The 23495-nt window shown below is 33.8% G+C and overlaps 1 protein-coding gene across 1 annotated transcript in view; it reads right to left on the bottom strand.

The window, feature by feature from the left end:
- Window positions 1-9438: 9438 nt before the first annotated feature.
- The window catches only part of LOC149539509 (uncharacterized), a 62221-nt gene continuing 48164 nt past the window's right edge, over window positions 9439-23495 (bottom strand). Inside the window, exons 3-6 of the mRNA XM_089800739.1 lie at window positions 13969-14060; window positions 13451-13709; window positions 12961-13104; window positions 9439-10051 (exon numbers count right to left, since the gene is read on the bottom strand). Of these exons, the coding sequence (XP_089656865.1) occupies window positions 9941-10051; window positions 12961-13104; window positions 13451-13709; window positions 13969-14060 (606 nt within the window). The 3' untranslated portion in view covers window positions 9439-9940. The remainder of the gene's footprint in view (window positions 10052-12960; window positions 13105-13450; window positions 13710-13968; window positions 14061-23495) is intronic.

A 23495-nucleotide genomic window follows, 5' to 3' on the forward strand; every position in this document is an offset into this window, starting at 1 on the left:
AGGAGATCCTACATTTTATTGGGTGAGAAATGAGTGGGGATAAAAATCACCTCACTAACTTATGAATGTTTTTAACCACTAGTCAAACATTTAATTTAAAAAAAGAAAAATTGAAGAGAAAATTATTTTATTTTTTATTTATGTACAAAGTATAGAATGCTAAGATATTTTATTCATGAGACCACTAGCTTATTAGTGTTTAAATTTTTTAATTTTTTTATGTTTTCTTGGTTGAGGGTGAGGAACCCAATACGGGCCCACACGTACAGCACTTCAGCTTAGGGCCAGGGACTAAGGGGCATCCTTGCCATCAAAATCACCCGGAGCACTGGCATCATCCCTTATGGTGTCAGGCTTTGCACTTTGCAAGACTTGAGCCTTGGTGCGCTCTTTGTGAGTCATTCAACTTCACCAGTAGACCAAGGGCCTTTTGAAAGTGTTTAAATTTTTATTTTGTAGTAGACTATATAATCATGGAACCACCACCCTTCAAATGTTCCTAAAATCAACTCTGTTTTTAAGGAAGCCCCTTTCCCTAAGATCCCAACTGAATTATTTTGTCATTTATATTTCAATTAATGCCCTCCCATATCTTGGTGGATTAAACAACTAGAAAGGAGGTTGTTCCTTTGGATATAATTCTATGGATGTAATTGAAGGGCATGAAATTGAAGACAAGTTCTTGGAGAAAGCTCACACAAGGATTTCTTTAGATAGGGTCAAGAACGGTCATATGTGTGTACAAGGCTATTTATTGTTTTGATGTCAGATTACATCAGAGGGATTCCAATGAGTTGTGAGAACCATTTATGAAATTTTGGAATGAAAAACATTTTCCAAAGGTACTTGACATTAATATTGACTATCACGTAGAAAAACATAAGGATGATGGAGAATTATAATTGATTGGCCAAAGATTGTAAGAATTTGCCCCATTTCCTTACATCATGTGTCCATGTTTAATGTTAAGTTACATTCAAAATGTTTTAAATTTTACATAAAGATACTTTGTCTATAAACTTACCTTGTTTTTTCCTAAACTTCGTCATGTATGATTGATTGGAGCATTAACATAAATAGCCATTGGGATCATCTATTATGTGTGGTGAACGGAATTTGTTTTCTGACAATCACTTTACATGTGATATTGTGAATACCCATTTAATGTGAGAATATTAAAAGATAGTAAGAATGTAAAGTTTTACATAAATGAAGATCAATGTTTACAATGGCTGAGAGGTGGGAAAGTTGTGGATACAAACAAGCCCAACAAGGTTGAAGAAGTGCCTTAGTGTAACTCATAAATAAAAGGTACAAGTTTCTAGATGCTTTTTGTAAATAGTGAATTTTGATACTTTTGGTTAAGGTAAAGCAATCGACTCTTTTTGCACAAAAAAATTAAGGTTAATAACTTCATTCAATGTGCTCAAAAATGAGTTGGTTATTAACCTAAAAAAGAAAGTGGTTACTAGGGAGTTATCCTATGAAGCCTATAAATACAAGACCATTTATAATATAAAGGGAAACTCTTACAGAGGGTAAAATATAGAGAAAATTTCAAATAAAATTTTGGATTTACATTGTAAAAGAGAGTTTTTGAACTTGTATAATTTTTAAAGAGAATGAAGAATGCATTGAGTTGTATGACTTGAATGTATTCATGAGTTATTATTACTATATTTTTTGTATGTAATGGTGAAATTCAATAGTTATTCTTATCTACATAATTGAACTCAAAAAAAATCACTCATTTATTTGTATCTTGATTTGAATAACATTTTGGATTTGCACTGTACAAGAGAGTTTTTGGACTTGTATAATTTTTAAAGAGAATGAAGAATACATTGAGTTGTATGTCTTGAATGTATTCATGAGTTATTATTACTATATTTTTTGTATGTAATGGTGAAATTCAATAGTTTTTCTTATCTACATAATTGAACTCAAAAAAAAATCACTCATTTATTTGTATCTTGATTTAAATGTATAACATGTTTTGTCATGTTTCAAGGTCTGGTATCCTTCTTTCGCCATTGTTGCATCATGTACTTAAACCTCCTTTGTAATTAGTATCCATGAATCTCAAGTGGTATTTGTATGTCTACTCTAAGGGTTTCTATTATCTATTTCCTTTAATTTTTTACCAACATAAACATAATTCAAGGAGAAACGATGCTTCATAGGCACAACAACCCTTGACACATACCAATCTCATGATGGAGGACATTGTTACATATTTTGACATCTTTTTAAGTGTACAATGTGACAATAAACATAGTTAACCACTTATCAAATATACTTAACTAGAATGCATGTTTACACACTTCGATTCATAGATGTTAAAGGATTAAATCCTTTTGGCTAAAGGAGTTGTCTCACATAGGTTACATTTAAGCACTATTGGTGGCAATCCATTGACGATAACCAATTATGTAATTCCTAAGTTACATTGGGAGTGAGTGGAATTCCTAGTTTATAATATTATCATATGACTGAAAAATTTCAATTATCATAGCATTGTTATTTTCATAGCTAGCTTTTGATAATGCTTTTTATCTCACTTGAATTCAATGGAAGTTTAAAATATTGTCTTGTTTATAAGTTTGATTTATATGCATGGGAATCGTTCAATGTGAAGTATTGTTACAATCAAAGTATTTATTGGTTCCAAGTATATGTTGATATCTACTATTGATTTTATTAATGAATTCAACCATGTGATACTAGATATTTAAGCATTACTGTAAAAATAGGGAAAAATAGGTTGATGGATAAAAATAATTTTTTCTTTTGATTCCAACAAAATAATTTAGGGATTGTTGTATTGAGGTAAATTAAGATTACAATATAAGTTTGATAATGTTGTGCAGACATTAAACATTACCTCATATGATTTCTAAAGTTATAGATTTTAAGTATTTAAAGCTAAAACAAAATAACCAAAAATATTTGTATTTTACAAGGGTTTGATTAAATATGTTTTGATTTCTCTACAAAATTTGGCATTAATATTTGTCAAAAATATTACCCATACAGATATAATTACAAACTAATAACTTTATTAATATAATATTACAGTGGCTCGCCCACTTTTTCCTTTTTAAAACGAAAAAGAAAAAAACTACGAACTAATAAAAAACCTAAAATGTCTTCATTAAAATGATGCAAGGACATTATTCAAATAAACTCACCATGTTTGCAAAAGAACAAAAAAAAATTATTAACACAAGCAATCATACAAGAAGTTTCAACCACCTCAATCCTCAAGCTTCCAAATAAAAATATGTTTCGTATTTTTTCCTTAATTCCAACTCCATTTCCAAGCACAATAGGCTCCATTAGAACCTCGTCAATAGAAAGCCAACCAAAACTGTCTCATAAAATCATAATACATACATAAATACAAATATCATATTATCAAATGACATCCAACAAGTACAAGCCTAACTAGTATCATCACTCGTGACTCCCTAGGTCATATGAATTCACATTTGACGACATCGTCACATGTGAACACGCTTTTCCACAAGGAGTCATGATTGTAAAAGCCACTAAAATGGTTAAAGGGACATTTATAAGAATATATATCTGAGACTTGTTTCCATCTAGGTGAAAGGTATTTTTCATACTAGCCGTTTATGATTCTAGAACTTTTAGAAGACTAGTTTTGTTAACCCATCCCCCTTGGGACTCCTTGAAGACCTTAAACCCAACAAAAACACATTTTTTAAAATCTTCAAAATCGCCCATATATATACATACAAGAGAGAACTTGTGAGGATCTCTCGAACAATGCATAACATAACAAACCATAATCACATCACAATAACATTTATACACATTTAGAATATAAAATCACAAGGTTGGGGTAGAAATTACAAAGGCAAGAGTCTAACAATACATGCTACAACTTAACAAATCACAAACTAACAAAATTAAGGTTTCTCATCAACCAAGACCAATGAGAGTTAAAGACATTTAACACTTAGGAACTCTTTCGATCCTATTTCCTTCACATTTTAATAGCACATCAAATGCATCCACAATATAAACCATCACTAATTCATTATAACACTAATCCATTACCACAATAAATTACACATAATCTTTGATTCTAGTATCACTCATGAGCATAAAATCGAAATACTAATTCCACATCATTAAACTCATCTTGGTTATAACAAAATAACCTCACAATCTAAAAATTGCCACAATAATCTCACACTATTGCATTGTCTAAAGTTTGAATAATGTTAGCAACACAAAATGCAAACAACAAACATGTAATCATTATAACTAGTATTAACTCGCCAAACACAACACATTAGTAATAGCTACTATGTTTCACTTGATTATACAGTTTTAGATTAAGACACAACAAAACCTTGATTTTAAGCACATCATGATATTTTATAAATCACAACATTGATATTATAGTTAATCGTGCACTCAAACTCCATTTCAAACCAACTAAATTGTATCATAACTAACTAAATCAAATTTGTAATGATGTCAAGTCATTCAATCTCAAACGCATATCATTACTGAACCTAAAACCAAGACCGTGGTGTCACAATATGAGAAATCAATTACAACATATCAAATGCAACACATGATACATAACAACATTCATGAATCTAAAATGCACTATAAAATTATTTGAATGATGCAAAAACAATAATAATCTATGGGTAGGTAACAAAAATTAATTTGATCAACATGATTGTGTCTAGAAGTTACTTTCCCATTTCACATAAAGATTTTCACCATGGTTGATATACAAGTCACACATACCAAAATTTCATACCAAAGATATTCCCATGACAGCAATTTTTGTCTAAATAAAGCAATTGTAAGACAACACCCAAGAGATATAAATGCATGGAGACAAAAAATTATAAATCATCAAGTTATACTAAATATATCATTGAATTAACACCATCATAAGACACATGAAAGTTTGATGGTCAATCTATCATTAATTAATGAAAATTAAGCATTTTAGAATTAACATATGTATTAAAAAACAAACATAGGGCGCATCAACAAATCAATGACATAGCCAAAAGTTATCAACTTTGAGAGTTTCAAATGATATTGTGTCTAGGTTAATTTATTAGTAAGCTAACTTTGAAAGTTAGAAATAATCCCATGACAAAGAGAAATCAAAGCAAGCACTTTGATAATTCCAAATAATACTAATGTCCAAAATTCCAAATTACCTCCAAGTATGCTAATAAAATAAGGAGGTTATGACAATGTTGCAAGAGAGTTGGATCTTAGAGTTGGATCTTACATCATATGTCAAATCCATGTAATAGTTAATCCATGACAAAACAAATTTCTCATAGTTACTCCATGACAAAACAAATTTCTCATAGTTACTAGTAGACAACTATTAGTTTTGACTGGTGTGCTTAGTTTTCAAAAAAGATGGAAGGTACAAGGAGACAACTCTATAACAATTTTTTCAAAAGATGATAAATACAATAATACTTTAAATTAAAAATAAAACTATCTTAGATTATGAACATAGGTTAATTACATTGATATTGATAGTTGTCTTCATTCAAAAAAATATTCAAAACCATAATCATCTAGAAAGGGTAACCCAGTTATTTTCAATATCATAACATGAGTCTGAAGACCACTAAATTTTCAATCAATTGATTACTACTTCATATTACTATTTTACTTTATATTCTTCAATCTTTGGAATCAAGGAAATTTTCTAGCACCAAAAAAACGTGAACTTTGATTAAAAAATAAAAATAACATTACGATTCCATTGGTGTATAAGTTCTTTTATGAATAATCAAGAATGAATGGGATAATTTTATAGTTGTTGCTGCTGCTCCTTTGGGCGTTCAAACTAATTATGTTGCTGAAGCCATGGCTGCTTTACATGGGGTTTTGCTAGCAAGAGAAATGAGTTGTGAAACAGTGTGGCTAGAAATAGATTCCAACAATATTGGTAGAAGTATAAAAGGCAAAAATGAAGCTTCAATGTCTATACACCACATTGTTGAAAGAATAAATAATACAGCCTAAAGTTTTAAAAGTTTTCACCTATCACATGATTTTTGGGAAACTAATAATGTTGATAAGTAGGCTATATTTTCTACAGAAAGTCAAATTGTGATATTGCTATCAGGATTTAGCTGTGTAGTTTTTCAGTCAAACCCATTGATCTTGCCGATATTATTGCTTACTTTGGAACTAAAAATGTCCAAATCACTAAATGGATTGGCATAAAGGAAATGAATGAGTAAACTATAAACCTCATTAATTATGATGAGACAAACCACAGAGTTGGAACTATTACAATAAATAATGGACATGACAGATAGCACTTACAGTAATAATTATAGAACTGTACTCAACAAAGAGGTTTGGGTAATAACTAATATTGTTTTATTCTCCCACACTTTGTGTATCTAAAATTACTGCTATTTCTAAGTTTGGAAAGAACTCTTGCACAAACCAAAGAAATGGGAGGCAACTTGAATTGTGAAGAGTTGAATGTCTATGAATGGAAAAATGAAAAGGTATGGATAAAGCTCAAAAAGGGTGGAGCGACTCCTTATTTGGAGGCATTGCATGGGTCCGACAAAGATATTATGAAAAGTTTTGCAGAAAGCTGGGAAAATGGCAAGGTCACTCTTTGTGAAAAGACTATCGAGCTCACTGTGGAGTTCATTGCAGAGCTAGTTGGTTTGCCCGTCACTGGTATGAATTTCTTCAAAGATACTAAAATTTCGAAGAATGCAGTGATTAAATTTCCGAAGGAGGACAAGGAGAGAGCTATTCTGGTGAAAGGTAAGACTGATTTCTATGAAATGCACCAAGTTAAACCTATCTGGGATAAGATTTTAAAGGTGGCCATGGAGTATTTTACTGTTGACAGGAGGTTTATTAGGATTCACAATTTCCATTTTGTTTTTCTTAATCACTTCAGACACTTCAAACATAAAATTAGGGTTTCTTTCCCTTTTTATCTCCATAGTTCCTTGGTCAACAGTATAAAAAGGAATCGTAAAAAACCTTCCAAACCACTGATGCAAGATGGTCTCATCCTTCTGATTTATGAATATGTTAAGAGATAACAATGTGGGTACTAGTCAGCGCCTTCTGGAACCTAAAATGGAAAATTTGAAGAGGAAGACGGATGATTCTCAGGAAGGAAGTTAAAAAATGAAGGATCTGTTGTCGCAGAAAAAATCTAGAATGGATTCTAGCTCCCTTATTTTTGATGAGGTGAAAGATATGAAGACTGAGGATGACGAGGAAGGTGACTCACCAAATCTGAGAAGAAAAATAATAAAGATGATTCTTCGGTCAATAGCAAGTGTAAAGCTACCTATGTTGAGAAGTCTGCGAAAGAGGGGACAAAAGATGGTATGGAAATTGAGGATTGAAAAGATGATAAAGAAAATAACACTCCTAAGGAAGAGATAGCTTCTATTCTGCAAAAGATTGAGGATGAGAAGGGTATTGAGAAAAAGGAAGTTGAGCATGACAATCAGGTTATATAGTGTAACGCTGAGGAGAAAGAGAGTCCTCGTGTGGTTAATGAGAATTAGCAGAGTGAAAACAATCGACCAAGGTCAAGATACTATCCTGGTTTACTATGAGGACTCTGCTTCTCCCCCTCAACAGGGTATCGAAGATAAGGGCCCAGCTAACATCTTCCCTGGAGAAGGAGCTAATACAAGGAAGGAGCCCTCTGTTCAGCTGAGGTCAGAGGATTTTGATGTTGAAAGGGTTAGCACTATGTGCATTCTCCAAACTGCAAAAGCCAGGTATATTTACTCTTAAAGGACTGATAACTGGATGGTTAATGAAGTAAAGGATCTCCATGATAAGTATTGTGAGATTACAAATAAGGTATATAATCTCATTAAAAATAGGGAAGAAAAGAAAGGAGATAACATGGAGATGCCGAAGAGTGATGGTAGAGATGGAGCTGACATTATGGGTCTGGAGAAGTCAGACATAGATCTAAAATTCAATGATTTAGTGGACGCCACAATGCAGAGCATCATTGACAGGGTGGAAAGGAATGAGACTATGCTCAGAACTATTCTCCTTCACATCCATGAAAGACTGAAAGCATCTACTGCTAATCTCAAAGGCTTGTACGCGATGATGGAAAATCAGAAGGATGAGATAGTTATTAATGTGGAACAAGAGACTGTGATCTCTGCTGGTAATGTTGCTGGATCAGGAAAGCGCAGGAGGGTAGTTTGAAGAAAAAAGCCATTATGGAGCCTAAGGTACTGATCAACTTAAAGGAGTGATTCCAGAAGCTCGAGGACCTGGGAAGGGACACTGCTGATATGCTTAAGCAGTTCGTTTGATGGTTCTGTTTTGTATCCAGCCTAGCTTTTCTGTGTTCTGGTCTAGTCTTGTCTACTGGTTTGTTCTGCTGGTTGTTCAGCAGTTTTTGTGTTTTGTTGTCACTGTTATGGGATGGTGTTGTTTCTCTCTCCTGCTGTTTTGTTAGTATGTGCTTTAATGAATATCCTTATATTTTGAAGTTGTAAAGCGTTTCGGGGTCCCTTCAAAACCTGCTTTTTCCTTAATAAAAAAAAAATCAGCACATCAAAGATCCATTGTAATTTATGTGATATATTTGAGTAATCTCTAATGGAAGTTTTCAGCATCTTGAGGTACAAGAAATGCCAGGAACACTTTATTTTTCTTATATCTCCTAATGTAAGGAAAACTCTCCATACAACTCTCCAAGATGGTGACGTGTTAACAATATGGAAAACAAGTACAAAGGGTCAAGGTAGCAAGTCATCTAATAGATATAACATTTGGCTTCATTTAGTTTTGTAAGAAACCAAAACCATGGTCAATTAAAATCTAGTGTTAAAAAACCAAAATTTAGCGAAGTGAATTATGAGGATTTTATAATCATGGAAACAATTTCAAGACACAGTTTTGTGACAGCGGACTTGCAGGGGTGGGAGGAGGGCAAATTAGAAACTTCCAAGAATGGAGTATTTTTGGAAGAAAATTTGCATACGTTGATTTGGATGATGAACAAATAGATGCATAATTGAGAACCTGTGGAATTTCACCCTTAAAACAGATTCAATGGGGTAATCTATCTACAAGTTTCAATTGAAGAAACAAGGACTCACTTCTTTGAAAAGAATGCCATAATTTTAATATTTCACCTGACTATGAGATAACTTGTGCAGAAGCCAGAACTTAATATTTCACAGACACTGACAGAAATAGTAACTGCCAGATATAGTGAACCACAGACTACAAAAGGGATATTGACGAACTCATTATATGATCAAGCATGGTAGGTAGATATAGAAAGAAAAAAGGGTGAAGCGTAAACCAAAATAAGATCAACTGTGACACATAGAAAAGAAAGCAGTCGCATACAGACATCAGGAATCAAGCATGGAGACACTCTTTCAAATCAGGATACATTAGTAATCAATAGGAGTAGAACTATATTGCATACATGTAGTTCCCATTGCATCTGGGTACCCTGTCCATGTCCCTATATTGAATTTCAGGGACTGGTATGTAGATAGAAAGCATAAAGGCATCAAAGAAAGTAAACCAAAAATTAAGTGCGATTATCATTCAAATCAACCCTGTGATAACTAATTATAACAGGAGCACTTGTAGGAACGGTGTGAATCTGTGTTGAACATTGAACACAACCTCAAAAAGGCCACCCATTCAAACATGTGAGATAAAAGAACGCTTATTTCAAGCCACCATCTTCTGTACCTACTATAAACTCCACATGACATGCTATACAAATTTCCAGCATAATGCCTTAATAAAACTAAACAGTTATCTTCCTCTACAATTCACGAAAATCTTATTTCTCCAATACCAATGACTTTTGCTGCCTCATTTATGTCTTTATTAAATTCTTAATCTTTCCCTCTAACATCAAATCTTAAATCTTTGACCTGGCTATTTTGTCATCACCCAATGAACTGTCTCCAATGGAGATCATTACCTTACCCAAAGCTTTTCTTTGGAAAACTGCAGCAAATGCAAGGTTTGCCTGCCATTTACACACAACATGGATTCTTCGTCAAAAAGCTTACTGGGAGAAAATCACTAAGACCGTTCTAAATGTACCTTAACAAATCAGTTCTATAAAACTAGAATTTGACAGATATTATTGCAATACCATAAGTTTGACTTTTCCATTTAATTTGAAAAATTCTTTAATTCTTTACTTAATAATTCAAAAACCATCTATCTTTTGAGTTTTAAGTTAAACAAGTTTATATATTTATTTAGAATGTAAAAAGCAGAAATTCAAGAAATAAAGTGACATAAAATAGACGATAATTGAAAAGGATATCAATTGAACATCGACCCAAAACTATGCAGTTGAATTGCATTTAAAGCTAAGTCAACTATGATAGAACTTGTTGCAGGCAATATCTCCTTTCATGCTCCCATTACTATTTTATCTTAATAACTAAAAAAATGAAGGGATTGGCAATCTTCAAGGCTGTGGGCAGATTGATCACTACAGTATTGGCATATTGGCAAGACCTGGTTAGAACCTCAACAACTGAGGGAGAATATAGCTAAAAATCCCCTTTTACATGTAAAGTAAGAAAAGGATTCCAAACATCATGATAGAACTTGTTGCAGGCTGTAGCTTCTTTCATGTTCCCGTTACTATTTTTTTGAACAACAGAAAAAATGAAACGTATTGGCAATCTTCAAGGCTGTGGGCAGATTGATCACTAAGGCATTGACCTATTGGCAAGATCTGGTTAGAAGCTCAAAAACCAAGGGAGTAGAGAATATAGCTAAAATATCCCCTTTTACATGTAAAGGGAAGGTTTCTAATAGTCTGGGAGAAAATATAACTCCTCTAACCCTTCTACTGTCCCACTGTTTGTTCCTTTAGAGAAAAATAAATAAATGGAAATCACTTATAATCAGAAATTGCAAAGTTAAAAGGCTTCAGTTACCAATTCAGAGCTGTTATCAACATGGAATTCTCTACATCGATGTGTGTGCTAGCAAGATAGACAATGTGGGGAGTGAAACCATAAAAAATGCAAAAATTACATAGTACACAGAAATTGTGAGTCTTAAGAGCACAAGAAAATAGCACTGTAACTGTAACAGAGTGCCCTACAACAACCAACTCATAAACACTTCGATTTTTTTGTCTCTAAACTCCAATTGCTCATAAAAATGTCATATACATTGTTTAGTCAAAAAAAAAACCAGAGTGCACATTAAAGTGCACCATAGTAGCAGAAATTGAGAAACAATTTGAAATGCACTACCAGCCCCCTGCAGGGGAGACTAACCAACGTCCCTGAGAAAACAAGAGGACACCTAGGCATCCCCAGCTGTCCCTGAACAAATTTTCTCTGTCATGATAACATCTATGATTTGCATCATAGCTTTGAACAGTCACATGATGATGACACATACAAATGATTGAACCTGGAAGAAACAAGGAATATTTGCACAGTAACAATTAAAACCACTGTTACTTCTTTTTTCTACTTGAATGCATGCTCAATTAAGTTTAGGAAGTTGGCAATCAAATATTTTAGAATTTGTACATCACCAACACCTTGTGCTTAGTAAAGAGCAAAGAAAGTGGTCACTATAGGGTGTTGATGGATGTTATCAAGTTTCCATAAATGTATGTGAGTTTTTGCTCTGCTCATTGCTGTAATGAGTTTTTAAAAACAGAAAATAATATAAATAAAAGATTCAAGAATGACAATATCCATGTCTTCAGTTGCAAACTCCTTCATTTAATAACTCCATTTTAATCAGTTAGTTCCCCTAGATTCAGCATTAGTTCTAAGAAGAATGAAGATTTGGTTTGCAAATATAAGAATTTGGTGTCATATGATGATAAAATTATGAAGAATGGCATGTCTCATTAAGGTCCACATGGTCTCAAAGGCCTTAATTTGTGCTTTGGTGGTGGGGACTCTGCCCCTCAACCCTGCCTCTGATATAGCTTTGAAAATCAAAAACAACAAATTTGTTTTGAGCACTAGTTGTGTGTCCACTTGTGATGAAGATTTGGTGTCACAGTGCAGTAAAATCATAAAAAATGGCATGCACCATGAAGGTCTGAGTGGTTTTGGAAGCTTTAATTTGCACATAGTGGAGGCAGCTCTGCCCCTAGACCCTGCCTCTGCTCTATTTCTAAAAAGCGAAATATTTTGGGTGCAGTTGTTTTGTGCACGTATATGTTTCCACTCCCCAACACTCTATCCTACCATCCCCAAATCTGGGTTCAGAGTTTCCCCGTCCCCAAAACATGTCCCCCAATTCCAAAACCATACAACACGGTTGAAAACAGTAGCTGTGGCGCCCTTTAAGAAAGTTAACACTGCTTTAAAGAATGGTTTCATAATTTCTAATGAATTTTTTTTTGAAGGTATCAATAATAATTTCTGCTGAATGAATGACAAATTTAATTCAAACTTAACTGCAAAAGAGATCTTGAAATGGTATTCAAACAGTTTCAAGTCTGCAGCAGTTGGGTTTCTATTGCTATGGTGTCATTTGATTCAATTCCGAATGAGAACCTATGGAAGTCTTTTCCAAAAGCACTAGTGAAATCCTATGCATTAGAAGGCTCATTTTGTGAATCCTCCAAATGCACATTAAATGTATTTAAATTGATAAAACTAAAACTACCACATTTTAAATTCTTTAACTAATTCCTCAGTTACGTTCATAGAAGCACAAAAAGTATGAAATTTATTCTGACATATTTTGTATACATTAAAATTGCATGAAAGTGTCGTCTATGAAACGAGAAGATACTTTAATAGAATATGATTAGCAGTAAGAAATTTCCAGAGGATAATAAAGCTAACTTTCTAGAGGAGATCTTTGTACTTTCCAATATATACATCTACTCAAAGAGAGAAAGTTTACATTAAAGGAATAAAGTTGGTTCAATACCTCTGACAACCTGTATGTATGAGACACATTTATGCGTATTAATCCCTTTGCTAGCCATGTGAGCAACTCTTGAATAGAATTTTCATACACTTCTGGTTGATGAATTCTATAGCTTCCCCAGTAAAGTCCATGCACTGTCCAGTTCTGAAACAAGATTCAAAATCAGCAAGGCATCCACCAATCTCAAGCAATAGCAATACCTGATATAAATATAATTATTTACTTGGATATATTAAAATAATCTTACGCATAGAAATGCATGAAATACACAAGCATATGCTGGAAGATTTCTCAATATCATGACAGCATACATCAACAATAAATGAAACTGATACACAAGAAATCACTTGAAAAATATGTATTGATTCAGTATAGAAATAAAATCTGGAATGGAATGAAAACAATATGTCTATTCTGAAATAATAAGCATTCAAATATATTGTACAGTAAATACTTGAAATTCTGCAAAAGCAAGGGATGTCAGGTCTACCTTTACAAGGGCAATATTTGCAGGAATAACAGGAATTTCTCCACTCGCAAATCCTATGATCAAAATCTTGGCTCCCCAACTCAAAAGCTTCAAGCTGTCTTTTAAAATCTTTCCGCCAACAGGATCATAGAGAACATCAACTCCCTTAAGATTTCTTGATTTGAGGAAGTCCCGTACATTGGGAATTATACTACTAACAGTAGAGTCAACCACGTGATCAGCACCTAATGACTTAAGAAGACATTCTTTTTCAGGTCCTCTGAATTTTACACATTTCAGAACCGATCATCACATACCTCATACACATTCATATATATTCTGGTGGCTTATTTCTTTGCAAATCGTTTATCAGGTGTTGCAATCTTTTTTGACTTAATGACCCTTGAAACAAAGAAACTTTCAGAATAAGAGACTACAATGCCCTATCTAATTAAGGGAGACCAATTTTACAGAACAGATAGCACACGCAAAATAGAAAGATGCAAAGTTGAGTCATGGATAATGGATCAATAACTTACCTCGCAACAGCAATTACAACTGCCCCACAAACCTTTCCAATTTGCACAGCTGACAATCCAACTCCACCTGCTGCTCCAAGGACAAGCAGCACCTGAATATCAACAACAATTAGCAGTACTTCTACTGTCATATGACATAAAAAGAAATTAGAAAGACAAAGAAATTCACCAAATACGGTTGATTATATTTCACATAAGTTTGAGTAGAAATCAATTAATATCAATCTTGGTAGAGCTGTTTACAGCATATGACCAATTCCTAAATATTCACCATGTACTAGGTTCCATGGGGAAGCTTCACTACAGTTTAGCATTTTGACCGAAGTTGTTAAGATGGAAGGAAAATATTTGATGGTGTATGTGATTATACATCAGAGAATGACTCTGAATCGATGCATAGTAGATTAAAAAAATATTAAAAAGACATAGCTTCAGTGCACATTACATTTCAGAGTTTCAAAACTGACCTAAAATACTCCACTTGACTTCTGTTACTGAATACAAAGTTTCACATAAGTTTGAGTAGAAATCAATTAATATCAATCTTGGTAGAGCTGTTTACAGCATATTACCAATTCCAAAGGTACTAGGTTCCATTGGTAAGCTTCACTACAATTTAGCATTTTGACCGAAGTTTGTTAAGATGAAGGAAAATATTTGATGGTGTATGTGATAATAGTAAATACATCAGAGAATGACTGTGAATCAATGTGTACTAGATTAAAAAAATATTAAAAAGAGATAGCTTCAGTGCACATTACATTTCATGATTTCAGAGTTTTAAAACTGACCTAAAATAATCCACTTGACTTCTGTTGCTGAATACAAAGTGAATCATAATAATGCACAGAACAGACTCTTTACATCAAACTTACTGGAAGCAACCCAACTTGTGAATGGATACTTTAATTGCTTATGGATGTTAATTTAATTTAATTTCAGTCTTTCTATTATTTCTGTCAAAAGCTTCTTTCAGCTCACCATCTTGGTTGTTCCAAAGAATAATCGGGATGCAAATATTACGGGTAGTAATTGGTAAAATACTTGCTTATGATTAACAGAGAAATAGATGAATATATACAAAAGAATAAACAATATTTCCTTAGTAAACAATCGTCAAGAATAGAAACATTCTATTCCAGCTAACAAATAACTAAAAGCTAACTAAATATTAGAAAGATTCTAATATTTACAATAGATAACAATTAAATAGAAATAGAAACTATCTATTATTGTAATACCCTCCCTTAATGGTTAATCTATCCACTACACCAAGTTGTCCTCTGAATTTGACAAACTTATCTACACCAAGATGTTAAGTTTCCCCAATTGTTGCTGCACATGTACTAAGCATTGCCTTTAATAAGGTATATGTTTTCCATATGCAACATCCTCTCATTTATATTGAGCATAGGTTATTGAATAGACATGTCTATTCAATACTCTAATAATTAATATATATATATATATATATATATATATATATATATATATATATATATATATATCACATATAATAAGTTTATATCTCACATAGAATTATATCTCATATATAATTACATGTATATCCATAGAGTTATCCGACAAAAGCTACCAAACATTGACAATCCCTCTTAGCAAGGGAGGATAAACACAAGACAAATATTACACCAATGGTAATATTAAGAATTTAAGGATATCTCAGAAGTTTTCCACAAATTAATATCGCATAGGTTATCAAGAGTATTGATCTCCAGAATATCAACATATGATATTTATCAATTACTCAAACTAGGGTAGATATCACATTTGATATCAAGAGTCTTGATCTCCCAGAAAATCGACATCCGATATTCATCAAGTACTCAAAAAAACAAGGTTTGATATCACATTTGATATCAACAGTATTGGCCTCCCAGAATATCAATGATATTCACCACTTACTCAAAACATTTAGATATCACATTTGATATCAAGAGTATTGGCCTCCCGGAATATCAATGATATTCACCACTTACTCAAAATGTTTAGACATCACATTTGATATCAAGAGTATTAGCCTCCCAGAATATCAATAATATTCACCAAGTACTCTAAGAGTAATGGCCTCCCAGAATGTTGAGATACAAGATATTCACCATTTACTCAATTTATTAGATCTCATAATACAAGTTGATTGTAAGATCGTCACCTTACAACAACTTCTCCCAAATACAAGTGATGATCATTTGGAAGTTGTCACTTCCTCATGATGTACACAGGGGTAGGCCCATTAAAATCACATGGTCACAATTTTTGAATCACAGTCCTCATGATTGTCACAATTAATAGATCACTAGGGAATCCATATCAATATGGTGTACTCCCTCTCAATTAATAAAATCGGGTTCACTGAAGGTTAACCAAATAGCATCCTCAGTCTTCTCCCTTTGAATCTTAATCTCCCTCATTTTTGTTTATTAGTTTGGTGTTCAGTGAGCCCTCTTTACTCGTGGTTTTGGACATGAAGAATAGTTGTTTATGTCAATTATTGATTTCCACTATAATATTATCTCCACATCCTTCACATGGCCATTTACAAAACAATGTTCCTTCACTGGAAACTAAGGAGAGACCTTCAATATCAATCCGTCCACATTCAATTTAAAGCCATCCATCTTCCATTCATTGTAACTCTCCAACGAGCTCCTCGTGTCCTCTCTTGTTTTTTTTCTATTTACGAAGGACAAGTTCCATAGAAAGAGTGCCCTTGAGACTACTAGTTTAGGGTACTTGAATTTTTAATACAAGATGCTTGTCTAACAGAGCCATGGAAATCATTCCACAAAACCAATTTAGGACAAACATTTTAGTTGTCATTCATCAATGGCTTTAGCGATGCAAATTTGAACTATTGTCGTGCGCTTTCAAGTGTTCACATATTTTGACCTTTCTACGAATGAATTATTCAGGTTGATATCCAAAGAGTTGGGAGATATGACGTTGAATACCTATAATCATCATCTGTCAAAAATTGCGTGTACCCTATTTTCAAACCCTACCATCTGCGACCATAGCAGATTATGAGACCAAGTTCATTTTAGACATTCCTATTACGACTGCTCATGTGGCGGAAGGTTTAAAGTCAAGTTATCTTCAAATCACTAGACCATGATCTTCAATTCGTTATTTGACTAGCATCTCCAAGGAGTTGGTCAAACCTTCATTATCATACGCAGTGGCTTAGATCTGATCCTAGTTTGGCCTATGCACCTACGACAATAAAATCTTCCACACGGGTTCCTCTGGGCGAGCATCTCAGACAGTGCCTTTCTTTCCTACTAAGGTCATTGTTGAATGACAGTCCAACATAAGTTGTTTAATGTTTTACTAAATTTCACCAGGATTGAAATCTGCTCTGATACCATGTTAAGTTTCTCCGATTGTTGTTGCAAATGTACTAAGCATTGCCTTTACTAAGGTATATGTTTTCCATATGCAACATCCTCTCATTTATATTGAGCATTGGTTATTGAATAGACATGTCTATTCAATAATCTAATAATTAATTTATATAAACTTAATTATTGTTAGTTATATATATATATATATACATATTTCTCACATATAATAAGTTTATATCTCACATAGAATTATATCTCATATATAATTACATGTATATCCATAGGGTTATCTGACAGAAGCTACCAAACATTAACACAAGAGGCTTGGTGAGAATGTGTGCAATCTGATCCATTGTAGGAACATATTGTGAGTCTATTGTCATGTCTTCAACCAGCTGTCGTATGTAGTGATAGTGAACATCCACAAGCTTGGTTCGTTCATCGAAGACTGGATTTCGTGCTAACTTGATAACGCCTTCATTATAAACAAACAAAGTTCTTAGGGCTACTGGTGACATTTGCATATCCCCAAGCATCCAACGAAACCAAACAGCTTCACAACCTACTTTAACTGTCCCTCTATATTTAGCCTTTGTAGAGGAGAGAGAAACTGCCTACTGCTTCGTATTGATCCACATGACAGCACCGAATCCCAAACTGAACACGTTTCCAAAAGTTGACTTTTTATCATCAACAGAACCTACCCAATCTGAATTTGTGAACCCATTGAGTCTAGGATTAGAACTCCAAGAGTAAAGAAGCCCATAACTTGTAGTGCCCTTCACATAATGAAGGGTGCTCTTTGTTGCAATCCAATAATCAGCCTTGGGAGCTGTCATAAAGTGTGAAATGTAGCTGAGTGCAACGCTGATCTCAGGTCTAGTATCAGAGGTAGATGAGGTTGCCTACTAGCTTCGTGTTTGTAGTATCATCAACTGGAGAAAAACCAGAATTGGCTGATAACTTTAGACCTTTCTCCATGGGTGTAGATGCAAGGTTGCAATACTGCATACGAAACTTGTCTAATAGAGCCCTTGCATATTTGGACTGAGAAATGAATATACCAGAAGACTGCTGCCAAACTTCAACACCTAGGCAATAATGCATGAACCCAAGGTCAGTCATATCAAAAGACTGGCATAAACTCTGTTTGATTCCCTAAATCAAAGATGTCGAACTACTAGTGATGATTAAATCATCCACTCTGTAGTCTTGATGTACAAACTTGAGTCTGAAGAACTCCTCTGGAAGCCTTGATCTCTAAGGTACTTATCAGTTTTCATGTAACATGCCCTAGGGGCCTACTTCAAGCCATGGAGGGATTTAAAAAATCTAAGAACCTAATGTTCTTTACAAGCAGACTTGAAACCAAGAGGCTGCATCATGTAGACCTCTTCTTGTAGGTCACCATTCAAGAAAGCACTCTTGACATGCATCTGATGGACCTTCTAGCCAAACTATGCTGCCATGGCTAGAAGTGATCTAATTGTGTTCATCTCTGTTGTAGGATCAAAGGTCTCCTCATAATCAATGTCCTGACGCTGAGAAAAGCCCTTTGCAACTAAACGAGCTTTGTACTTATCAAAAGTGTCATCATACTTGTATTTTATTTTCTAGACCCATTTACAGCCAATGGGATTCTCCCCTAGTGGAAGATCATAAAGGACCCAGGTGTGATTCTTCAACAAACTCTAGTGTTCAAATGTCATGGCTTGTCCCCACTCTGAAATCACATTAGCCTCAAAGTATGTCTGAGGTTCAAACACACTATGAATATTGGCCATGAAAGCAAAATTAACTGACTCTATAGGTTTGCTCTTTTTCCAAGTAGTTCTCCCATCAATGAGCTCATCATCTTGAAGATTAGCGAGTGTCTTAGCTCACCACTTAGGCCAAAGGGGAGAAGGACCAACACTAGTATCAAGAGATGCTCTATGATCAAGTTCCTCATTAGAAGAATCTAGATCAAAATCAAGTGAAGCATTTGCAAATCAAGGTGATCTTGCAAGAGAAGCCAGAGGTGTCTATAAAGGAATCATTGGTATAACTGGAGTTGTTGGGACTATTGGAGCCGCTAGAACCATCCCATTAGGTGGACCTAATGGAAGCCGAACTCCCAAATCATGAGCCTCCATAGGCTGATCTACTAAATTAGGAATAGGAGAAACAGGCATGAATAGTCCTCACTGCTCATCAAAGACTACATCTTGATTGTACAAGAGACGAGATGTCTTGCTGTCAATCAAACAGTAAGCTTTGTGAAGACTGCAGTATCTAGCAAGCATGAGTTTCTGACTCTTGGCATCCAACTTGGTGTGTGATGCATCACAAATCCAAACATAGGTAAGAGAACCAAAACTTTTAGGTGATTGATTTTGGGCTTATGACCTAAGTAGGTCTCATCCAGACTCTTATGTCATGCCCAAACTACGTGGCAAAAACACACATCTTTTTTTTTTTTTTAAATTATAATTATTAGAATGCTCAAAGTTCAATAAGGTTAAATCACATTTCAAGAAAAGATTCTCTTCATTACATCTTAAGTTACATATCTTGTGAAGGCATACATCGTTAGAATGAAGCTCTCGTTATTAAAATAATATCGATGTTTATTTCGTTTCATATTAATCTTAAAACAATAGATTTATATTTCCTCTATAACAATACATGAAAATTATTTAAATAACAATTTAAATGAGTTCGTTCCAAATTATTTTGAAAATATCAGATCAAGAATTTATTAAAGGAAAATATTACATCTACCCATACCCCTATATAAACTATTAAGTTATGATCAATTATCAACCTATTAAAGAAAGACTAAATAATATTCAAAGACTAATTAAATTAACATTAATATTAAAACAACTAAATTTTACTATCATAATATATAACTAACTAAAACAATTTTAAATAAATTAACTAACTACAACTATAAACTAACTTTTGTAATAACATAGCAATTTTTTAAAAACAGTAATTAACAATGTCAATTTAAACTAACCTACAATAACAACTTATAAACTAACACTATTAACAAAAGATAAAACAAAATAAACTAACACCTAACTAAAATTATCAACAAATAAATTAATCTAAAACTAAACTAAACTAACATAATAAAAACTAACTCAAATCTTTATTAAATTAACTAACTTAAATCAACTTAGTTAATAACTACAAACTAAATTTAAAATAACTTACAATTAAATAAATTTTAAACTAACTAAAAACTAATAACAAAATAAAAACGAAATAAAAACTAACTAAAATAATTAATATACTAACTAACCTACTTACTAACTTGACCCCAAAAACATAATGACTCTTCCCACCTAAACATCTACATCCTATCCAACACATCCCAACACCCAAGCTAAGCCATGCATTTTGAAAAGGCCTACACGCTGCCCAAGCGCTGGCCAAGCCTGCCTCCTTGCAAGTCTGTCCCCCACCTTCCCAAGTACATGCAAAACCCAAGAAATAGGGGCATGCCTAAGAGGGAATGAAGGATAAGTTTTTAAAACAATTAATTTGTACCAGCTTAAATGCCCACTTGAAACTACTTTCCTCCAAACCACGTGGTCCCTTTGGATTGCAAATTTCATGGGAGTCTTCAAGGGTCGAATCACATTAATTGCATTGACTTTGTTTAAAGCTCCAATCTGCCTTCCAGCCACAACACTGACGCCTAGGAAGGGGGGTAAAAGGATATACATAAAGTTTTAAAGTTTTCCATCCCCTAAACACTTGGTGATGCGCTTTCCTAGTTCAAGATGACATTGACCATGGTGATAGCTGTCCCATTGCTATTGGCAGCCCTCTCAGATCCCAACGTGGGTATTGGGAGTAAGATATTTGTTGAACCAATGACAAGCTAGGAATTAATTTGAAAAGGTTTGGTAGCTCAAGTTTTAGGATAGGATTTTAGGATAATTAAGAATAGATATTAAGAATAATGATTATATATATATATATTCTTTCTAATCAAATTTTTTTTTTGATTTAAAATTTAAAAAAGCATCAATAGAGAATATTCTCTATTTCTACAAAAGTTTTAATTTTGCTTTCCCATACAAAAACCAGAGAGTTTTTACTCTCTTGGGACTTTTTTTTTTTTGCCTTTATTTTTCTAAGTATACATTTTGAAGTTGATTGATTTACTAAGAGGGGTTATATTTTTTTTTCAATAAATCTAATAGGACCTATTTCAAATTAAATATACCAAGGATTTGAATGATCCATTTTAACTATAATGCAAGAATTGTTTGCTTCCAATAATCCCGAAAACTGAACCTTCATTCAAAACATAAATTTCATTTTCAACATAAAGAAAACTTGAAATTCTACTTAATTAAACCATCATCATTTCATCCTATTTTTGATGTGCAATTCAAATAACTGAAAATTACGATTAAATCACATGATAAACAATTACGCTCGATCACCAATTTTATTGGCAAACCTGATTCAAAGGCTCAGCCGGGAAAGAACCAGGAAGAAAACCCGGCTTCGTTGCCATTACAACAAAGTTTGAAATACAAATTACATAGGGTATCAATCCCAAATTACAACAATTTAATTGAATTTCCTTCATGACCCTCATCAAAGGTTCCATACCAAATTCTGCAACACATTTCTACGAACCGTGGAGGAAACAGAATCTGATCAGATGACAACAAGCATAACCAAGAAACAAATCAAACATTGCATATTCATACTAGGTTTTCACAACAGAATTCACAATAAATCAAAACTAGAGAAACGTGGATTTTTCCAACAGGAGATGTCAGACACAACACCAAACCAGGTGCCCAATCGGGGCTATAAATCAAAAACTTCCGTTCTTCCATTCTTACATGCCAAAACTCATACGTGGTTTATGCTGACAGGTAGGGGCCCATAACACTCTACCCTCTCTCCCTCTTCTCATCCTGAGAAGAGACTCTACACTGTTGGAGTCCAACTAAAAGGACCTTTCCCGAAATTGGCCACTTCTGCCCTCTCCAAGGGTGAGTAATGCCAAAACACCCATACAAGAAAATCTCAAAATTCAAACATAAACATGAAAGGAAAACATTCAAAAAGCATGGTTTTCAAACCTTCCCAACATGCCCACATACATACAAGCATTCAAACAACAACAAGGTAGCATAAGCATGAAACAAACATGAAAATCTGAACAAGGGAGATGAGAATTCCTACCTTCACAAAGAGGTAATGGCAAATGAACATGTTTGAGTAGAGTTTTTCCCTTCCTTGCTTCAATCTTCCAAGACTCCTCTCTAAATGTAGAGATTGGGTAACAACCTCAACTAGTCCAAGAAGGGCCTCTAAATAAGCCTCAAACTCAACCACTAAAGGGATCAATAACTTCTCCCACCCACCTACAAATCTAGAAGCTCCTAACTCAACCCATATGGTTAACCACTAAGTGGAGGTGAGGTGAGGCAACTCAAAATAACAACTTGCAATTTTCGCACAAAGGTAAAATGAAACTTTTTGAGTGATCTCAAAAGTCAACAAAAGGGGCTTAGGGGTTGGAAAAGACCCCCAACCCATACCCATACCCCTTGGGTATAAATATTACATGTTTTAAAGCCTTAGGAATAGGTTTAGAGCCAAACAAAAGCTAGGAATTAAATAGGACCATCTAACAACTCTAACAATGCAGATTAGGCACTAATCCGGATTAAGGGTGACTAAACTCGATTAAGAACCCAATTAGCAAACTGACACTAACTTAAACCGACTTAGGTCCAGAGGTTACACAGATAACCCTAGCTAGCACGTAGAAGAACATAAACAATTCACAAGTGTCAAGCGACACTAAAGAAACATAGTTACGAACATTAACATTTACTGATCGCATAAGGATACATACATACATCTCACAATTAAAATACTTGAATTACGAACAACAAGGTTTCCAAGATTAGCACATAAAGATCAGTTTTGTTCCTCCGTCGGTTTTCTCAGCTAAAATATCTGCACACTCATTGCACACATGAGTAGTCCCATAAAATCACATGTACATATATATATACGTATCAAAAATTCACATAAATTGAAACATACATCAATCAGGGTTTCTTTCATCCTACTTAATTCTTAACCATTTAAAATCTCTTAAATCAAAGTATCAATCCTACATTTACTGATTTC

Source organism: Cupressus sempervirens, chromosome 9 (assembly GCF_028749045.1).
Source record: "Cupressus sempervirens isolate cs-2001-9-10 chromosome 9, ASM2874904v1, whole genome shotgun sequence".
Classification (NCBI taxonomy): domain Eukaryota; kingdom Viridiplantae; phylum Streptophyta; class Pinopsida; order Cupressales; family Cupressaceae; genus Cupressus; species Cupressus sempervirens.